The 17,649-nt window shown below is 41.0% G+C and overlaps 1 protein-coding gene across 4 annotated transcripts in view; it reads left to right on the top strand.

Annotated features, from left to right (window-relative positions):
* The first annotated feature begins 1,328 nt into the window (after nt 1-1,328).
* Nucleotides 1,329-17,649, top strand: part of kit (KIT proto-oncogene receptor tyrosine kinase) — a 30,910-nt gene continuing 14,589 nt past the window's right edge. The window contains exons 1-17 of one of the 4 annotated variants that reach the window (XM_004067588.4): nt 1,329-1,626; nt 3,881-4,135; nt 5,853-6,137; nt 6,221-6,360; nt 6,718-6,889; nt 8,111-8,300; nt 9,065-9,180; nt 9,443-9,557; nt 10,689-10,879; nt 12,834-12,940; nt 13,031-13,157; nt 13,620-13,724; nt 14,307-14,417; nt 14,555-14,696; nt 14,832-14,926; nt 15,014-15,144; nt 15,531-15,653. In XM_004067588.4, the coding sequence (XP_004067636.1) occupies nt 1,572-1,626; nt 3,881-4,135; nt 5,853-6,137; nt 6,221-6,360; nt 6,718-6,889; nt 8,111-8,300; nt 9,065-9,180; nt 9,443-9,557; nt 10,689-10,879; nt 12,834-12,940; nt 13,031-13,157; nt 13,620-13,724; nt 14,307-14,417; nt 14,555-14,696; nt 14,832-14,926; nt 15,014-15,144; nt 15,531-15,653 (2,460 nt within the window). In that variant the 5' untranslated portion in view covers nt 1,329-1,571. Of the gene's footprint in view, nt 1,627-3,880; nt 4,136-5,852; nt 6,138-6,220; nt 6,361-6,696; nt 6,890-8,110; nt 8,301-9,064; nt 9,181-9,442; nt 9,558-10,688; nt 10,880-12,830; nt 12,941-13,030; nt 13,158-13,619; nt 13,725-14,306; nt 14,418-14,554; nt 14,697-14,831; nt 14,927-15,013; nt 15,145-15,530; nt 15,654-17,649 lie in introns of all 4 variants that reach the window. The other 3 variants (XM_011494612.3, XM_011494610.3, XM_011494603.3) reach the window with 3 other exon arrangements.

Below are 17,649 nucleotides of genomic sequence, written 5' to 3'. Positions count from 1 at the left end.
TGTTTTTCCATCATTTATGATTTGTTCTAGTTACAATGTCATCTTGCTGTTAGACAGAAAGGGGAACTCAAATGCCATTGATGTGGCTCACAATCCACGCTTCTTCATGTGAAAGTTTGTCAAATTTGACTTGTTTACTTTTTTTTCCCAAAGTCCTTTTTATCTTTTCATTTTTCTTTTTTTTTCTTGTATTGCTTCTTTGTCAAGCATATTTAACAATATTAGTCACAAAATTGTTCCTAATTTGAACAGTGTCTAAATTCACCAAGATCTGCTAATCAACTTTGAGTTGGTTTTTCTTACTAAAGGTATCCTTCAGTGAGCTGAAGACTGATGCATTTTAGGGTAAATGGACAAGCCTCTTTATTGGTGGAGAAGATGAGCGTTGGGATGTTTGAAAGTAAAGGATGTGTCAATCTTATGAAATAGCCCTTTTCAGAAACATTTCAAAGCATACTTTTATTTTGCAAAGACTGATCAGCTCAGAAAATGTCTGATTTGGCAGGACACTTCCTCTTCTGGAGGAGGTTTTGTGCTTGTGTCATCAGGCTTGATCTCAGGCTGTAGCTAGGCCTGGACAAATATCCAACAAACGTTTAGATTGAAATATAGACACTTGACAAGCTGAGAGTGTTTGAATCCACTGAAGTGTGTTTACAGATATTTTATTGGAAACGTCAAGTACAAATTCATGTTATTAAATAAATCCATGTTCTTTCCTTTATTTGTGCAAATTATGCCTTGATCTCTTTTTCTTTCTGTTTAATTATACAGAAGGAAATAAATAAACCTCACACTTTACATATTGAATAGATTACGTTATTTAAGATAGTGTGAGACTAAATATTTATAGGTAATGCATTTTTATGTAACTATGAATTTATAAAAAAAAAATTCTTTGAAAAAGAAAAAACGTCTTTAAAAAAGGATGTTTGAGTTCCAGTTATGTTGTAAAAGGAATTTTGTAAAACCAGGATTTATTTGCATTAATAGTAAATTCAGTCACTGATTTTGGCATAAAGTAAGCATATAAAAATGTTAGATGATAAAATAAACACGAGGAGAGCTACGATGTTTTTATTTCGCTTGAGTTGACGTGTTTTTGTCTTTTGCGCGCGCAAAATTATATTTACTTTGGAGTAAAACACATATTTAGAGAACATTCTTTCGGGAAAATGAATCAAACACGAGCGTTTTACTCATATTCGTCTGGGCATCTGCCGGCGTTTTCTTGTCGGGAGGCAGATAAGAGGTTCCAAACACCTCCCCCCTGCGCGTAACGTGTGAGCAGGCTCCACCACTGCCTCTATAAACATGTTGACGCCACAGCCGGTCAGAGATACATAGTCGGCCTGCACTGTCCCCTCTGGCGCGCTCTAGGACAACAGCATGTTTGTAGATAGGCGATGGCTGCTGCTGTTGCGAGCTGAGCATCTGTGCCTTTAAAGCCTTGTCAGTGCACCTCTGTCAGAGCCCGCACTCAACTTCCCACAACTCCTGCGAGTACAGAGCTACCTTAACCAGAAAAGGCTTTGGCTCACCTACAAAACAAGACTGATGGAATACTAACTATGGAATACCACTGGATACTGCTGTTTGTTTTTTTACAGTTTACCTTCCCCTCAGGTAAGACTGCACTTATTGCGTCATTTTACGCACACAACTTGTTGCTGTTTGCTTTCGGGAAGGTGTTGGTTATGTTGGGAACTACAGCACATTAGCAACTGAGAAAAATAAATCCCCCGTGTGGCACGGGTTAGGGCATTTCCCCCTGATACTTAAGCACTAAGATATTTCTAAGCAGGTCTTTCTTTGTTCGGAAAGACAGAGCAGAACCGGTTAAGAGAGCCCGGAGTAACGAAACCCAATGAGGAAAGGGGATACTCTGGCGGACAATTTAGAAGCTGAAACTACTTTAATAATTGATGGTTTGGTCAGAAAACGGGGAACACTCATTGAAGGAAAGTGTACTTGAACGGCGGAGGACAAAGTTGCGCTTTGGAAACGTTTTTCTCGAGGAAGCCGACAGGTCAGAATCCCCCCACCCCCACCCCCACCACCACTACCACTACCACCACCGCAGCTCCTGCTGTCCCTACATAACCGTCACTATCATGGAAATACACAGTGACTTGTGATTCTTTGGAAGTATGCAAATAGACTGTGGCTTAGACCTGGCGGTGGCTCATTTGGCAATTTCTGTTTCAATTTCTGGTGTTGTTGATCAGATGATCAGCCGTCCACGTCTGTCCACTCTCTACCCGCAGAGGTCATTCATGGTAATGAAACACGTGGCTTTTCTGCCTCGTATATTATGTACCTGAAATCACAACAATCTGGATATGTTTACTTTGAGGATTCAGTCTTAGGGAGTCAGGAAACATGGACGTTTATGTTTCATGCAAAGTTAACTGGTTTATATTAGTGTCATCTTGTCAGGAAGGAGTAGTGGGAAGTCACCTAGATGAAATATGCAAATCTATGAAAAACAGTCATGAAAAGCCACTTCAGGAAAACAGGCGGGGAGTTGTTTGAGTGGCTGTGTTAAGTTTGCGCTCTTTGTGCGATCTGTGCGCATGCGGAGCCTCTGGAGGTCGGTGGGGCATCATCATCATGGGGCCTGCATTTCTGCCTTTATCATCTTGAGGTTGATTGACAAGATGCGATGAGCCCCGCGGGCCTTTGATGTCCACCTCATATGGGTGTCATCGGGATCTTGGAATGACAGTGTGCACAGGCTTACCTGTCATGTGATGCAACACGGCACGCCACAGTGTTTCCCGTAAGCCCGTCTGTCTGTGCGTGGCGCAGCGCAGCGCAGCGCTAATGAAGCACTTTTCTAACACCATATTCTGACACTTAAATGCACAAAAAGTGTTTTAGCAGATCACACGTTTTGCGCCTTGTGTCACGTGTTCTTTTATCATGTATTCATGGTTTATTCGACTCCATCATGAGCAATTATTGAATTTTGACCCTTCTGGTGTACCTTTAAGTTTGACAGAACACTGCAGGTCTGTTAGGCTTTAATGTTTCAATATTTGAATAATAGAAGGTTGTATTTATTAATAGCAAACTTTTTGACATTCCCATTGCAGTGTTTGTTATCTGAGCTTTCAATCACAAAGGTCTCAAGGGGAGTTTTTTTTTCAAAGGAACAAAAAATCCTCACAATTTCTCTCAGCTTTTCCCTTTAATGGAATAGATTTTACTCTGCTTAAAAACAAACATGTGCATTTCAGCATAAAGGCTTTTATGTTTTCTAAGTGGAACAATTCAAGAGGGATTTGCTTTAAAGTCTGTCATTCATACCTTTTTGGATTTGCATGGCAGAGATCTGGCCACATGTCAAAGGGTTGAGGGTGCAACTCCTAAGATCACAACAGGCATGCTGGCATAGATATTTAACAAATATCTTTTGTACATGACACTTTAACACATACTGCAGATAATAACTCAGTTCTGATGTTAATTTATATTCAATTGTTTTTATATCCAGACATGACATTTTTTGATCTCGAGGTTCAGAGGAAACATATATTTATGTGTGTGGACATGCCATGGCATAAACTGAGCAGAGCTGATTATTGCTTAAAGAAGTATTAAATGATGTGAATTGCTTATCTCGGCTTCAAATGGGAATTCTTCATCTTTGATTGAAAACTTGCCTGGCTTAGATGTTGTTAAAGCTTAACTTTGCAGCGTTGAGACAATTTCTTTCCTGGAGCTTAAAAAATCACAATATAGTTTGTTTTATTTTATTTATACAGATGTTTTAAAATGCACTCATGAATATTTTTTCATGCCCTGTGTGCTGTAACTGGAATTTCTGTTAGAATGATTTAATATGAAGCCAAATGTCTTTCTTTTTGCATCAAAGGCAACACCAAGCCCACCATCATCCCAGCAAAGCCCCAACTTGTGGTGGAGCTCAACCAAGAATTTGAGCTGCAGTGCTGGAGTGATAACAAGACACACTGGAGGCGGGAGGAACGAACAAAGCCATTAAGAGCAAGCCAGATCAATGGAAAACTCACGTTGGCTTTTCAAAAGGCTGATCCTGCATCAATGGGCCGCTACATCTGTGTGGACGAGGGCACCAAAGAGCAAGCTTCCATCTACGTCTTTGTGAAGGGTAGGTGCACGGCTGTGTGTGAGGCTGTGGAAACCGTGCTGAAAACAGTGGGCAGGCTCATTGTCATTTCTCAGTGTACTGACAGAAGCAGATTGTGTGGGTGTGTTTCCACATGGAGGGAACTTGCCCTGGACAGCCAATGTAGGTACTGGAGCTATTCACTGAGACGGAATGACTAGGTTTTACAGTACTTCCTGTTCTGTGACCCCACTTCCTCATGCTTGCTGCCATCACTCCAGGCTAATATCATGTGCTGATCATTCCCTCCACAATCCCTGCATCTGTCTTTGAGGCAGCAGACAATAACTACTTTTTACATGGGCTGCCCACATTTAAGCTTATATAAAACCATTTGGTTTGTTGTTATACTTAAAAAAAGTTTTTGCTGATTTTGTTTGAGTTTCATGCTGTGACACTGGTGTCCTCAGATATTTCTGGGAAAAAAAATGGCACAGCCATCTCGTTATTTTGGACAAATCAGCCGCTGCTCATGTGAATTCTACACATTTGTCAACAACAAAAAAACTTAGAGCTATAGAAATAACTATTTTTATGGCTTCAGTACTCAAAAGTCTAGCTTTGTTTAATTTGGCAGTGCCAGTAATTGCCATAGAAACAGTCAACAAGTTTTAATACAACGCACAATGAAATTCCCAGGGAACTTCAAAGCAATCAGACACTTCTTGTTTTCGTGCTCAGCCAATTCCTCATTGTCTTTCCCCATCAGTTGGGGGGGGTGAAAGTAGTGGGGGGCTGTGTGTAGGGACAGGGGGGTGGTATTTTTTTAATTTTCATGCTTGTTTTTAAATTATTTATTTTGTTTTATTTTAATGTAAAGCACTTTTTGTAAGGTACTTAAATAATGTTTGATTTGATTTGATATCTTTAAACAGTGTAATTTTTTAAGCAGCCATTGTTTTGTTTTGTCTGAAATTGTACAAGGAATTATTTTTGATAAACAAAGTAGCGACTGGCAGCCATTGTTTTACATTCATAATGATATTGTCTAAGGTTATGTATCTAAAACTGATAAACCCTAAATGATTAAAATACTAGGAGAAAGCACACACAATTTTTGTGGGTTCGTAAAAAATCTTAAAAGATATTTATAAGTTAAAAAAAAAAAGTACCGAGAACAAAAAAGACAAAATGTGAAGAAACTGACCTTAATGTTTACAGAAATTCATCCCATAGCTTTTCACATAACCATAATGACAGAAATGTCACATTTCCATGATAAAGGTTGTTGCTCCCTCCTAACCTGGTGGTTTCTTTGTGTCTCAGTTGTTGGCCTGCTAGTAACATTTGTAAGACTTATTATGAAACCTGGACAGCAGGAAGACTTTGATTGCCTGCATAAAGGGATCTTGGATTTACTTCATGGCAACTTTTTGTAGTTCAAGAATCTTTGTCTCAAATTTAAAACAAGACAGAGTTTTGTTTGTTGTACTGTAAATAACCCGGATTGACATTTGTTGAAGAAAAGCAGACTTTGAACACAGCAAGAAAAACAAGTCTTTGACAGGGGGAATAGAAACGTTTCAGAAGATTTTTACAGGAAGTATTCTGCTAGGAAAAGCTGATAGTGCCAAGAGAGCCTGTTAACATTTCATCATTTTTAGTTGCAATTACAAAGTGTGAAAAAAACTGTTAAACTCATCATGACACCCCATTCACAGCTCTCTGAAACCACCTGTGTAATTGAATTTCTTGGCAGATCCTAAAAATCCGTTCCGAAAACCATTGGTGCCCAAAATTCTCACTCGTGAGGGAGATCCAGCTTCTATCCCCTGCCTGGCAACAGATCCAAATCTTAGCAATCTGAGCTTGGAAACATGTTCGAGAGGACCCCTGGCCTTCGGCCTCCAGTTTACTGCGAACCTGGAGCAAGGCATCCTCATCCACAACACAAGAAAGGCTTATGGAGGCTGCTACAGGTGCACAGGGACACTCCAAAGACAGACCGTGGAATCGAATGAGTACGAGCTGACAGTGAGACCAGGTAAAACAAAGTCCATTGTGCACTTCTTGCTGTGTTTTCGGCATGTTTTTTTCTGAAAGTGCAAATGTCTACATGTCCTCCAGTGCCTGATGAGCCTCCCGTGGTGGAGATGCATCAGCCAACGCAAGTGATTCTGACGCGCAACCAGACTCTGTCTCTCACCTGCAACACCACTAATGTCAATGGAGATATCACCTTGAGGTGGATCGTCCCACCTGGCTCGGTGAGACCCCTATGTTTCTTCCTGGCGGTGTGCTTTACAGTTAATTACAACTAAATGTTGGCATTCCCAGAAACATGCTTCACCTGGGAGCAGAGTCCTGTCCCTGTAGCCTCATCCTGCTGTCTGCTCAAGATAAAAGGAGTGCAAAGGCTTCTGTTTGTTTTCGCTTTGTGCTTGAGGACCTTTGCTATCTGGGTACTTTATGAACAACTGAGAGCATGTGACGTACCGCTGCGTTCCCGGTATACAGGCAGTTCTGTGTCTTTGTCAGTATTTTCTTGGCAATGATAGACATGCAGACGGGGTTAATCTCTAGAGATCTCTGGGCGTTGACAGGGTGCCGTCTGGTATCCACAGCAACCAGCAAAGGTTGATGGCACTGCACGTATCCAGCTGGAGAAATTCACTCACACGCGCAGCTCCACGTTGCACATTGCAGCAGTTCGGCCTGAAGATACTGGGAGCTACAAATGTGAAGCTAGGAACGAAAAAGGAATCAGCACAAAGTCGGTGTGGCTCGATGTTTACGGTGAGTAAACCACTGCAATCCTGCAGGAAATTGAAACCTTAATCTGTTTCACTCTTCTGGTTTTTCAAATGATAGGAAGCAGGGTTTACATTTCTGGTTGTGGGTCTCTGAGAAAAGCTACATGAATCCCTTTAATTTTAAGAATCAGAATCCAGTCATCTTTGTTACTTTCATGACATAAAATGCGGTATCTAAAAGAAAGCAAAGTACTGTTTACACCCCCTACACACACACACAGACTCAATCACACATACACACGTCTGCGCACATGCATGCCCATGCACCAGTCCATGCACACATTTATATACATTAAAACAAAATAATTTTAAAATTTGACATTTTAATAAAGGATATTAAAAGATTTCTAAAGTATATAACTCTACCGTTGTGCTTTTTTACATGTGTGCATGTATTAAGCTACGGACACACAGAACATGTGATGCGCGCTCAAGAATGCACTAATGCATTTAGCCTACAGTGTTCACTCTGAACAAGCAGGGAGGGACTTCTCTTTCTTCTTCTTTTTCTACTGTTTACTGCCGCATGTCCGTCATCTACAGTTCCTACAGTTGGAAGAGTCTTGGTGTGAAATGTTGAAGCGGTGTAAATCTCACAAATCCTGCTCCAGGCTTTTTCTTTCACAGCTCTATTACAATATATGAAAAACTTGATGTCTTATAATTCTGTCTGGGCACAAACTGCAATTATTAATTTCTACTTCATCTTCAATTTTCAAACTGTTGGCACAACCAAATCTGAGTCCATGGTTTAACTTTCAACATGCATTAGGTGCTGTGCGTTTTGTATGTATAGCCCAAAAACAGTTGTAGAAACTTGCACAGCTACATGTGAACGTGACAGTTTTGCATGCGGAACCATGAAGCCAACATTTAAACCTGTTTACAGGAACTTTTCACTGGAAGTGCCTACTTTAACACAGGTTTGAAACTTTAGGATCCCTCTGAGAAAGTGGATCTACTCAGTGGTTTAGCAGTTTGCACTTTTTCCTCCCAGCAAAACAGTCCTGGTTTAAATCCAGGCTGGATCCTTGCTGTGTGGGGTTTGCATGTTCTCCTCGTGTTTTTAGTTTTTTATAAACTTTGTGTTACTTTTTTTATAAATAACATTAATACGTTTTGACAACATCACTCTTTTAAATAATTTAAGCTCCAGTGACTGTATCGCTAAAGAAACAACAACAAATTTTCATATATGTTTCAGAAAGAGGATTCATCAGCTTGACTCCCTCCGCGAACAGAACCATCAATGTCCGCTCGGGCGAGAGCTTGTCTCTGAAAGTCAGCATGCACGCATATCCAAGCCTGCACACCGTCTCCTGGAGCTTCAAGAACTACGAACTGAAGAACACCAGTGATCATGTCATCAGCACGACGCACAGTAATGGATACAGGTGTGAGGCTACACAAACTAACTTTAGCCCAAGCACAGATTTTCTTTTCATAGAATTAAACGCCTTTGATGCAGAGCAAGAGTTGCTGAGAAAACGACTGGAGCCTGGACCCCTAAACCCACTTTGAAACATTATTTATGACACTTTATATTTGCAGGACCCACCGTCCAAAAACATGCTTCATAGGTTGATTGGCAACTCTAAATTGTCCATAGGTGTGAGTGTGAGAGTGAATGGATGTGTGATTGAAGATATTCTACCCTGCGACAGACTGGCGACCAGTCCAGGGCATCCCTTGCCTACGGCCAAGTGGCCGGGATAGGCTCCGGCAACCCCGTGACCCCGAAAGGGAATAAACGGTCAAGAAGATGAATGAATATATTTGCAGGAAATCAAGCTATTACTTAGCTGTTGCAAATAGAGGCATTTTCTGAGGCTGCACAAGTCCCCAAACCAGACCAACATTCCTGTTCTTATTGACGGAATTTGGACTTAGTCTTTAAGCCCTAGCTGGATATGATTCATACGGACAAATGATGTCCAGATGCATGAAAATAAATCAAAGAAAAATAATGACTATCAATAATGCAAATATCTGAACAGTTTGGATCATATTTTCATTTTTTGCCAACTGTGACTATATGTTGTTGTTTTTTTCCTGCAGAAGGAAGGCTGTAATAAAAAAAAAAAAAAACTTTCCCGTGGATTGTAGGGAGAAAAACATGATTGAATTTATGCTGAAGCGGTAATTATCTTCTGTTCAGTTACAGCAGTGAGCTGCGGCTGGTCCGGCTCAAAATGTCAGAGGGTGGTGTTTATACCTTTCAAGCCTCCAATGGTGACGCATCAGTAAATGAGACCTTTACCATCTATGTGATCAGTAAGTGTGTCCAAGATTTTGTGAAAGGTTTCCTGTTCCCTGGAGCCACATCATTAAAGTGAATTACTCTGTGGTGCATTCACCTTTTGCAGCACAGGTGCAGGAATTGACCTTTCTGTTACAAATTGAGCTGTAGCTCTCCACCCCCAATATACCTGTAAACCCTGACAGGTTTACTGCTGATTAACATGGAAGAAGCATATTCAACCTTATGCATGAATTTTATGCCAAGCTCATCCTAAGGCCATCTCTTGTTCCTCAGGTAAACCTGAGATTGTTTATCATGAAGGTCCGGTGGATGGGCGGGTGCGTTGTAAAGCTGAAGGGTTCCCTGCTCCCCAGATCAAGTGGTATTACTGTGAGAAAACGCACGTCAGGTATGTTTACTGAATGGCTCTGGAAACCTTTTAATGGATGTTTTCACTAGTAAGGCTGTCCAACTCCCAAGAAACCTTTTCTGGGAGGAACAAACCTGATCCAAGTAACAGATGAGACACAGATGACTGCCAAACAAGAAAAACAGGAGCTCTCTGGAACTGGAGTTGGGCATCACTGCATAAAACTGTGCTGCCAAAATTGCAATTACTGTTGAATTGCTTGCATCACGGTTAGGGAAGAAAAACGGGGGGGGGGGGGGGGGGGGACTTTAACCACAGTTTTTATGCTTAGATAAAAACTATAAAACCCAATAGCTTTTTTACAGTTAACATTATTAGCCTAAACGATTTTGGGGCAGAAAAATTTAAGAATTAAAAACGACTGTCATGTCATGTTTTATAATAATAATAATAATAATAATAATAATGGATTGGATTTATCTGCGCTTTTCTAGACGCTCAAAGCGCCAACAGTATGTCCATTATTTATTCACTCCTCCTTCATTCTTGGTGATGGTAAATACTGATGTAGCCACAGCTGCCCTGGGGCAGCGTGGCTGCTAGTTCGCGCCTACGGCCCCTCTGACCATCACCAGGACATTCATACACATTCATACACACCAGTGGAGCCACACTGGAGGCAAGGAGGATGAAGTGTCTGGCCCAATGAGACAACAACAGTTTGGTAGGGGATTGAGAAATCCGCCCAGATACAACTGATAGGGGCCCATTTTTAAATGTACAGTTTTGCTAGACAAGGAGCCCTAGATTGTTTTTGCAGCATTAATCAAGAACAAATGGCCATAAAAGTTAATCCCACTTCATTTACTCATTCCAAAAAACTGAAACTTACGGCTCTTAAACACCATCAAATGTACCTTCATCAGCTGCCTGCAAATATTGCAGAGTACCAGGTAGTAATGTGATCAAAGAGGCAATTTTCTGAAAGAACTCCAAAGAGGCTGGCATGCAGAATGACATGTTTTGGGTTTCAGCATTTCTGAAAGGTTCACACATTCATTCTAAAAGCTTATAGAAAAAGTTATAGTTTGGTTAGTCAACAGCTGTTTTATCGGGTGGGGGACACTGAAATCTGAGGATTTTTGTCTCAATCTAACCTCCTGTTCTCAGGTGCTCTAAGCAAGTGAATGCCACCCAAGAAAAAAAGAATGTCATCACCATCACATTAACCAGCCCCAAATTTGGGAAGCAAGGGGTGGAGAGCTGGGTGAACATCAGCAGGGGGCGGTTCAAGTTCCTGGAGTGTTTGGCTACAGGAAAGGAGGAATCGGATCAAGACTTCTTACTCTTTTCTATCAATGGTGAGATGAGATCACTTTCAGAAGTGTACTGATTTGAGGTTTGAGAGGAGGGCTGGAGCCTATAGAATGAGCATTAAGTAATCCACCACATGGATTGCAGCTTTTGTCATGCAGATGATTCCAAATCTTTAGAGGAAAACCGTTTACACAATTAACCTGAATCAGCTGTTTTTCACTCAGAGTAAAATGGCTTTTTTATCAGCTTTGCACCAATATGCTACACATTACTAACATAAAGTTCTGCATAACGGCACAAATGTATTTTCTCAGCCACAGACTCAGCTGATTCACCTGGAACGCACTTCACTACTCTAAAGGGTTACATATCAGCACAAAGCTGCTTGTCTTCAGTATCTGCTGAAATTACGTTAACTTCGTAAACAGTTGAAAAGTTACTGTTGTCGAAAAAATGTCAACAGTGAAGCTAAAGCTCGGGATTAAAGGGTTAAACCCCCTCTCTGGTTATGGAAACCAGGTTTCTGATTTACATCACATTTAGAAAACCAGGTTACCCAATAAAGCTAATTGTAACTGGTTACTTAAGTGCAGAAAAAACCAATTCTAAGGTATTCTGTTGAAAGAGTACATTAGGGGCGGCCGTGGTGCAGCGGTAGGGCGGTCGACCCATGATCATAAGATTGCAGGTTCGATTCCCGCCTTGCACGCCCATGAGTCGAAGTGTCCTTGGGCAAGACACTGAACCCCACCTTGCCTCTGGTGGTAGGCGGGCGCCTGTGTTTGGCAGCGGAGCCGCCACCACTGTGTGAATGTGTGTGTGAATGGGTGAATGGGTCTGTGACTGTAAAGCGCTTTGTCCTTGTAGGAAGAAAGGCGCTATATAAGTATACGTCATTTACCATTTGCCATTTACATTAAACTGCAGGTAAACTCTGGGAGGGATAGGGCCTTAGCTCGGTATATTTACTAAAAGCACAAGTTTATCAAGGATTAACCCATGAATATAGTCCCAGTATTGCATCTGTACGGCTGTAATCTGTTTTGAAAACATCAGTAGGATATCTGACCGCCAGAATGATTGTCAGTGAGAAGATGTTGTTGCTTCGAAAGAAGAATTAGCTCTGGTTCTTTGTGTACTTTATTACTCCAAATCCGCTCTGGGGTAACGGTCTTCCCATCTGTTGTGCAATGTCCACAAAGCAGCATGCATACAGGAACTGAAAGTACACCCAAGTTTTTCCAGTCTGCACGAGCACGTCCAAGTGAGACATGGGGGTCTAGTTAGAGATACAGCGGGTATGTGGGTGAGGATCATGAGGATGGCGAGTGTGTGCTGCCAGGCAAAGTGCGTGTCCAGCATGCATGTGCCTCACAGAGGGACAGAAGACCAGACGGGCGCTGGGATGCGGACCACAGTAGGAGTCCTGGCGGTGCTGGGCGTTCTGGGGCGATGGGAGCCTGGAGGTGTCAGTGAGCTGCTGCAGGGAAAACAGAGCTTTAGAAACCAATGACAGGTTTACAAGGGATTAGTTCCTGCAGACTCTGCATTCTCAGATTTGAAGTGGAGAGAAAGCCTCTTATCTCTAAAGAGCTTATTACACCCTGGTGTGTACAGAGGAGCAAAACAATGAGGCATCACAGCCACCCAGACACAAAGGAACAGTACACTCATGACAAAGAATGCTGTGTAACAGCTGGACAACAACAGCAACATGGCGGACAAACATTAACAAAGGGGACATAAGCAGTCAATCAAGTGGGAGTTCAAACAAAGACTAAAAGGAGTGAACCCTGCAGTTTGTACTGGTGGTTAAGTGGATTTGTTTCTGCTGTTTGGTCAGGGTGGGCTTCACGTGTGTTTTAGTTTCCTTCAGCTTTCTGTAATACCCTTTTACGAGGCTATTTGGAGTCTAAACACAAGAAATGAGTCAAAGAATCTTTGATTGGATTCAGCTCTGCACCATTCCTTTACATTATCCTTTCTATCTCCCAGCAGACAGAAGTACTTCCCATGAACTCTTCACGCCTGTGTTAATTTGCACTGTGTCTACAGCAGGCATCCTCTGCCTGGTTCTTATTGTGCTGTTCTACAAGTACATGCAGGTAAGATAGACCACACCCTTTTGGACAGATTTTCACACCAGTTACAAAAAAGCGTGAAGCATCCTGAGCCTTTCTGTGTGTTCACTGCAGAAACCAAAATACCAGATTCAGTGGAAAGTCATTGATGGCATCTATGGAAACAGCTATGTGTACATTGACCCCACACAGCTGCCGTACGATCACCAGAGGGAATTTCCAAGGAACAACTTGCGTTTCGGTGAGGGGAATTTTTCTCTCTGCTCCTCAGTTGAGCAGCTGTCATGTTTTTGCAGTGCAAATCAAAGTTGGATCATCGAGTCGTGGAGATGAGATGTGTCCTTCCAATGACATCATCATAACTACCTCCCTCAGGCTACCCCACAGTGATTGACTCTGAGTGTGTGTGGGTGTGTTTATAGACACAGTGCTAAGATTTCAGCTACGTCTGGAGTTGTAGCCAACCTGTTCCACCTCTTATTAATGATGAAATCTCACTCCTTCAATCCAAACAAAATACTGTTGACACATCCAGACTGTTGTTTTTACCAGTCCTCCTCAAACAGGATCCTGCATGTCCTGTTGCCTAAGTGTAGCCTCGGGGCTGAAGCTGTTGTTGTCCTGAGAACACCGGCATGAGGCCTGTTTGTAGGAGGGAGACAAGACTAGCAATGAGAGCTTTTTTTGTTTCTCTTGTTTTCAGGGAAGACACTGGGATCTGGTGCATTTGGAAAAGTGGTGGAAGCCACAGCATATGGACTCTCTGAAACAGATTCAGTCATGACTGTTGCTGTGAAAATGCTGAAAGGTGAAATTTATCATCACACGTGTAGGTCAAGCAGAAAAACAAGCTTATTGTGTTTGTATACTTTTAAACACTCACTCCAATCATCTTTTAAACACTTTTAAAATAGTTTCCAGTGGTCTCCTTACTGAAAGTATGCTGCTTATGTTTTGCCAAAATCCAAAAATCTGTGTCGTTTTCTAGGACATTCTTAGTTTCATAGTTTCACATTCATGGATCTATTTGTCTGCAAGTGGATGCATCAGAATGGAGGAGCCGGAAGCTTCTGTCTCGTGGTCTATAGCTGCTGTGTCATAGCTACAGGCTTTTCCCAAAGGCATTTTTCGTCTGCTTCTGATTCACAACGATTAGAAAAAAAGAAATTTTCAGAAAGGCCATTTTAATCCTAACTTTCTTTACATATGTCTTCCATCATGCCACAGAAACAGGTCAAAGACAGCAAAAACACAATTTTGAAGAGTAGGTCTTTAACAGGTTACGGCTCTGCCTGCCAAAAAAATTCTTTTTCCTATTCCGCAGAAAACAAAAAGACATTTACTTGAGTTGCTCCGAATCCTTATGCAATTGTATTGCTGTTTTCCACAGCAAGTGCTCACGCCACAGAGAAAGAGGCTCTGATGTCAGAGCTGAAGGTCCTCAGTTACTTAGGAAACCACATGAACATCGTCAACCTGCTGGGGGCATGCACTGTTGGAGGTGTGGCAGCATTTCTGTCTTTTGGTTTTACACAGTAACTGTAACTAAAACTGCATACATGTATTTATTTAGAAAGAGTCTTCATTCTAGGTTTTTAATAAAAGCTGCTCTCATGATTCCTGTTTCTTTGTCTGCAGGCCCCACACTGGTGATCACAGAGTACTGCTGCTTTGGAGACCTTCTTAACTTTCTACGCAGAAAGAGAGAGTCTTTTATCAACTTCAAGCTTGAAGAAGACTCCTACTACCGCAACATCAGCCAACAGAAAGTTAGAGATGGGTAAGGCTCCGCTTCATGTATGATGAGTGAAAGAAAGTAATCCAGAACGTGCGTAGGAGGATAGTATTTGGACAGCCCTGTGCTCATGCATTGCGGTACTCAGCTAAGACCAGACTGCTCCTTTCCTCTCTACAGCGACAGCTTGAATGGCTACATGGCCATGAAGCCTTCTAGTGCTGGCAACACGCCGCTCAGCACAACCCCGGAGAGCAGACTCTCTCAGCGCAAAGGCAAGTTAGCCGCTCATTCAGTACAATTCAAGTGTCTTGTTCACAGAAAAGCAGAGAAGTCATGGTTTGCTGTGTTGGTCCTGTCAGATGGCTCTCTTGGTGACGCAAATGAAGAATGCGAGTGGTTTGATGGGGACGAGTTGGCCCTCGACACTGAGGATCTTCTCAGTTTCTCCTATCAAGTGGCCAAAGGCATGGAGTTTTTAGCTTCCAAAAATGTGAGTTTCAGCCACAATCGATGCTTGACACAGAATGTATGACACTAGAAAATAAAGTAAATTCATAAATTACTTCAGTATGGAGGGATAATCCTGTTCTTAAAACCAAACAGAACTCAAAAATGTGCAATGCAGGTGACAGATTGTGTTTCCTTTGCTGGTAGACAGATCTTAACCCTTTATCCAACCTCGGCTGTTGTTGCAAAATTGATCAGGTGTGGAGGGACAGATACTGTGTCTAGTTGGCTCATGTGTCTCACGCATGTGTTACCTAGGGATGTTGGATAATTCAAGGCCAAAGGGCATTAAAAAATCCTTATTTGACATTTGCAGAACCATCAGTTTTTATAAAACATCAAGTTTTTAATGGTTCTATTTTTCATCAGTGTATTCACAGAGATCTTGCTGCCAGAAACATCCTGTTAACTCAAGGAAAAGTGGCAAAAATCTGTGATTTTGGTCTTGCTCGCGACATCACCACAGACTCCAACTATGTGGTCAAAGGGAACGTAAGTAACCTTGTGCTGAAATTCTAGGTGGTCAATAAACCTCAATTTCAAACACACAGAAAGTTTGAAAGTCCTGTACCTTTTCTTTACTTAAAGTAAGAAGAAAAAAAACCCAACTTTGTATACAGTTTGTATTTAAATAGCCACTCCGATGAAAATGGTGTTTTTAACATTTTCTTGTGGCATTTTTTTTAAATGAAGGATGTATATTATCATTAAAACTGCATTTCTGAGTATATCGTTGTGAACCAGGAGCAGATGAATAAATGCGCTTTTGAAAAGATCGTATTTGTTATGCTGGGCGGACCAAGCTCCCTGCAATGGGAAAGGGAAGGGGGGTGGGATTGCTCCATGCCAACGGTCCCACCCACAACGTCGAGGTGAGTGGCTAATGAACTGCTGCCTCTCTTCAGAAACTATGTCCTCGAAAACGACACAGGTTTTGTTTTGGCTAAAAACAGCATAATCAGGACTTAAAGACCACTGGGAACACTGAAAATCAATCAAAAGATGATTGGAGGGAGATTTTAACCTACGTATACTTGATTGAAATGCAAACAAATTAAGTTTAGTCCATGTTACTCTAAAAAATTTTACTCTAGAAGGTTTTTAGAACACTATGTTAATTGCATCTCTCTTGATTTTATTATATCCTTTGATCTAATTTCATAGCCAGTGTTTACTACATCTTTTTTCTACACATTTGCTAATGTTAATGCTTAACATTTGTCCCTCATCTAACACACCTCATCATCTTTACAGAGTTGGGAGAATGAGTCACTCTTGTTTGAATCAGGTGTGTTAGACCAGGTAAAAAGGTCAAAGTGGCAGGGTAACAAAAGGAGCAGGGTTGGAAAAATACTTAAATAAGTACACTGTAAACAGCATTCATCTCATTAGAAAAGAAGGTCGTAACGTTTTCTACATTCCATCAGCTTTAAAAAAAAAAATTAAACCAAAAAAGGCCGAAAGCAGAAAACAGCATTTGGCTGCTTATTTGAAGAGATGTAGATGTAGCAGCTCTGCTTTCAGAAAATCTCTGAAAGGATTTATTGTTCAATTACTTGAACAATTATTTTGTGATTCAAACCTTTTTTTTTGCGTACAGCTACATCTTATACATCCTTTTTTTCCGCTCTTTTGCATGGTAGGTAAACAGAGTACTTTATTAATCCCAGGGAAATTGTATTTCATCTGCTGCGTTGTTGTTTTTTTTTAATAGAAAAAATGTTTCTAACAAAGAAAAGTTTAAAGTCTTACTCCGATCATATATTGATCTATTGTCCAAGCCTTCTCTGTGGTCTTTTAATTATGATTATGATGTTTTTTAGCCAAAATCAAATGCCATTTGTTGTTTTTCTAGGACATAGCTTTTCCAGGGGGGCAGGAGTTCGTCAGAAACGCCCCTCTGAATCCCCTCCCCTCTGACTCCCCTCTGAATTGTGGGAGGGACTGTTGGTGCAGTGTAAGCCCGCCTCCACTTCCCATCAGCCATCTGTTTACATTTTCACTTATTAGCTAAAGCCTGGCAAGCATCATTGGAGCAATCAGGTCGTATAGTTTTGTTCCAGATTCCAGCTCAGACGGGGAAAACAAAGACATGCTTTTTTTTTTAAATTATCTTTATTGAAAACATAAGCAATCATAATACAAAAATTTGTAAATTTTAAAGATATACAGATAGAAAAATCACAAAATATACCAGGGGAACAGATTAAAAAACAAACAAAAACAGTTAAAGCAGTAAGTTGCTATTCTATACATCTAAAAAATTCCAAGGTGTCAAAAGTTCTTACAGCTTTTGGGTTAGAATAGGATTTTAATGTTTTGGTATATTGGTTTAACTCAATCATGAAAAGTTTGAATAAGGGCTTTTTTCAGAAAATTTGCACTTATGAATATAAAATTTGGCTAGTATTATCAAAAGAATAATTACGTAGTATTCTCTTATTACTGACATTTTTAACATGATAAAAAACAAATAATATATTTTGTG

The sequence above is a fragment of the Oryzias latipes genome, chromosome 4, assembly GCF_002234675.1.
Source record: "Oryzias latipes chromosome 4, ASM223467v1".
NCBI classification, from domain to species: domain Eukaryota; kingdom Metazoa; phylum Chordata; class Actinopteri; order Beloniformes; family Adrianichthyidae; genus Oryzias; species Oryzias latipes.
This window is presented reverse-complemented; position numbering and strand designations above follow the sequence as displayed.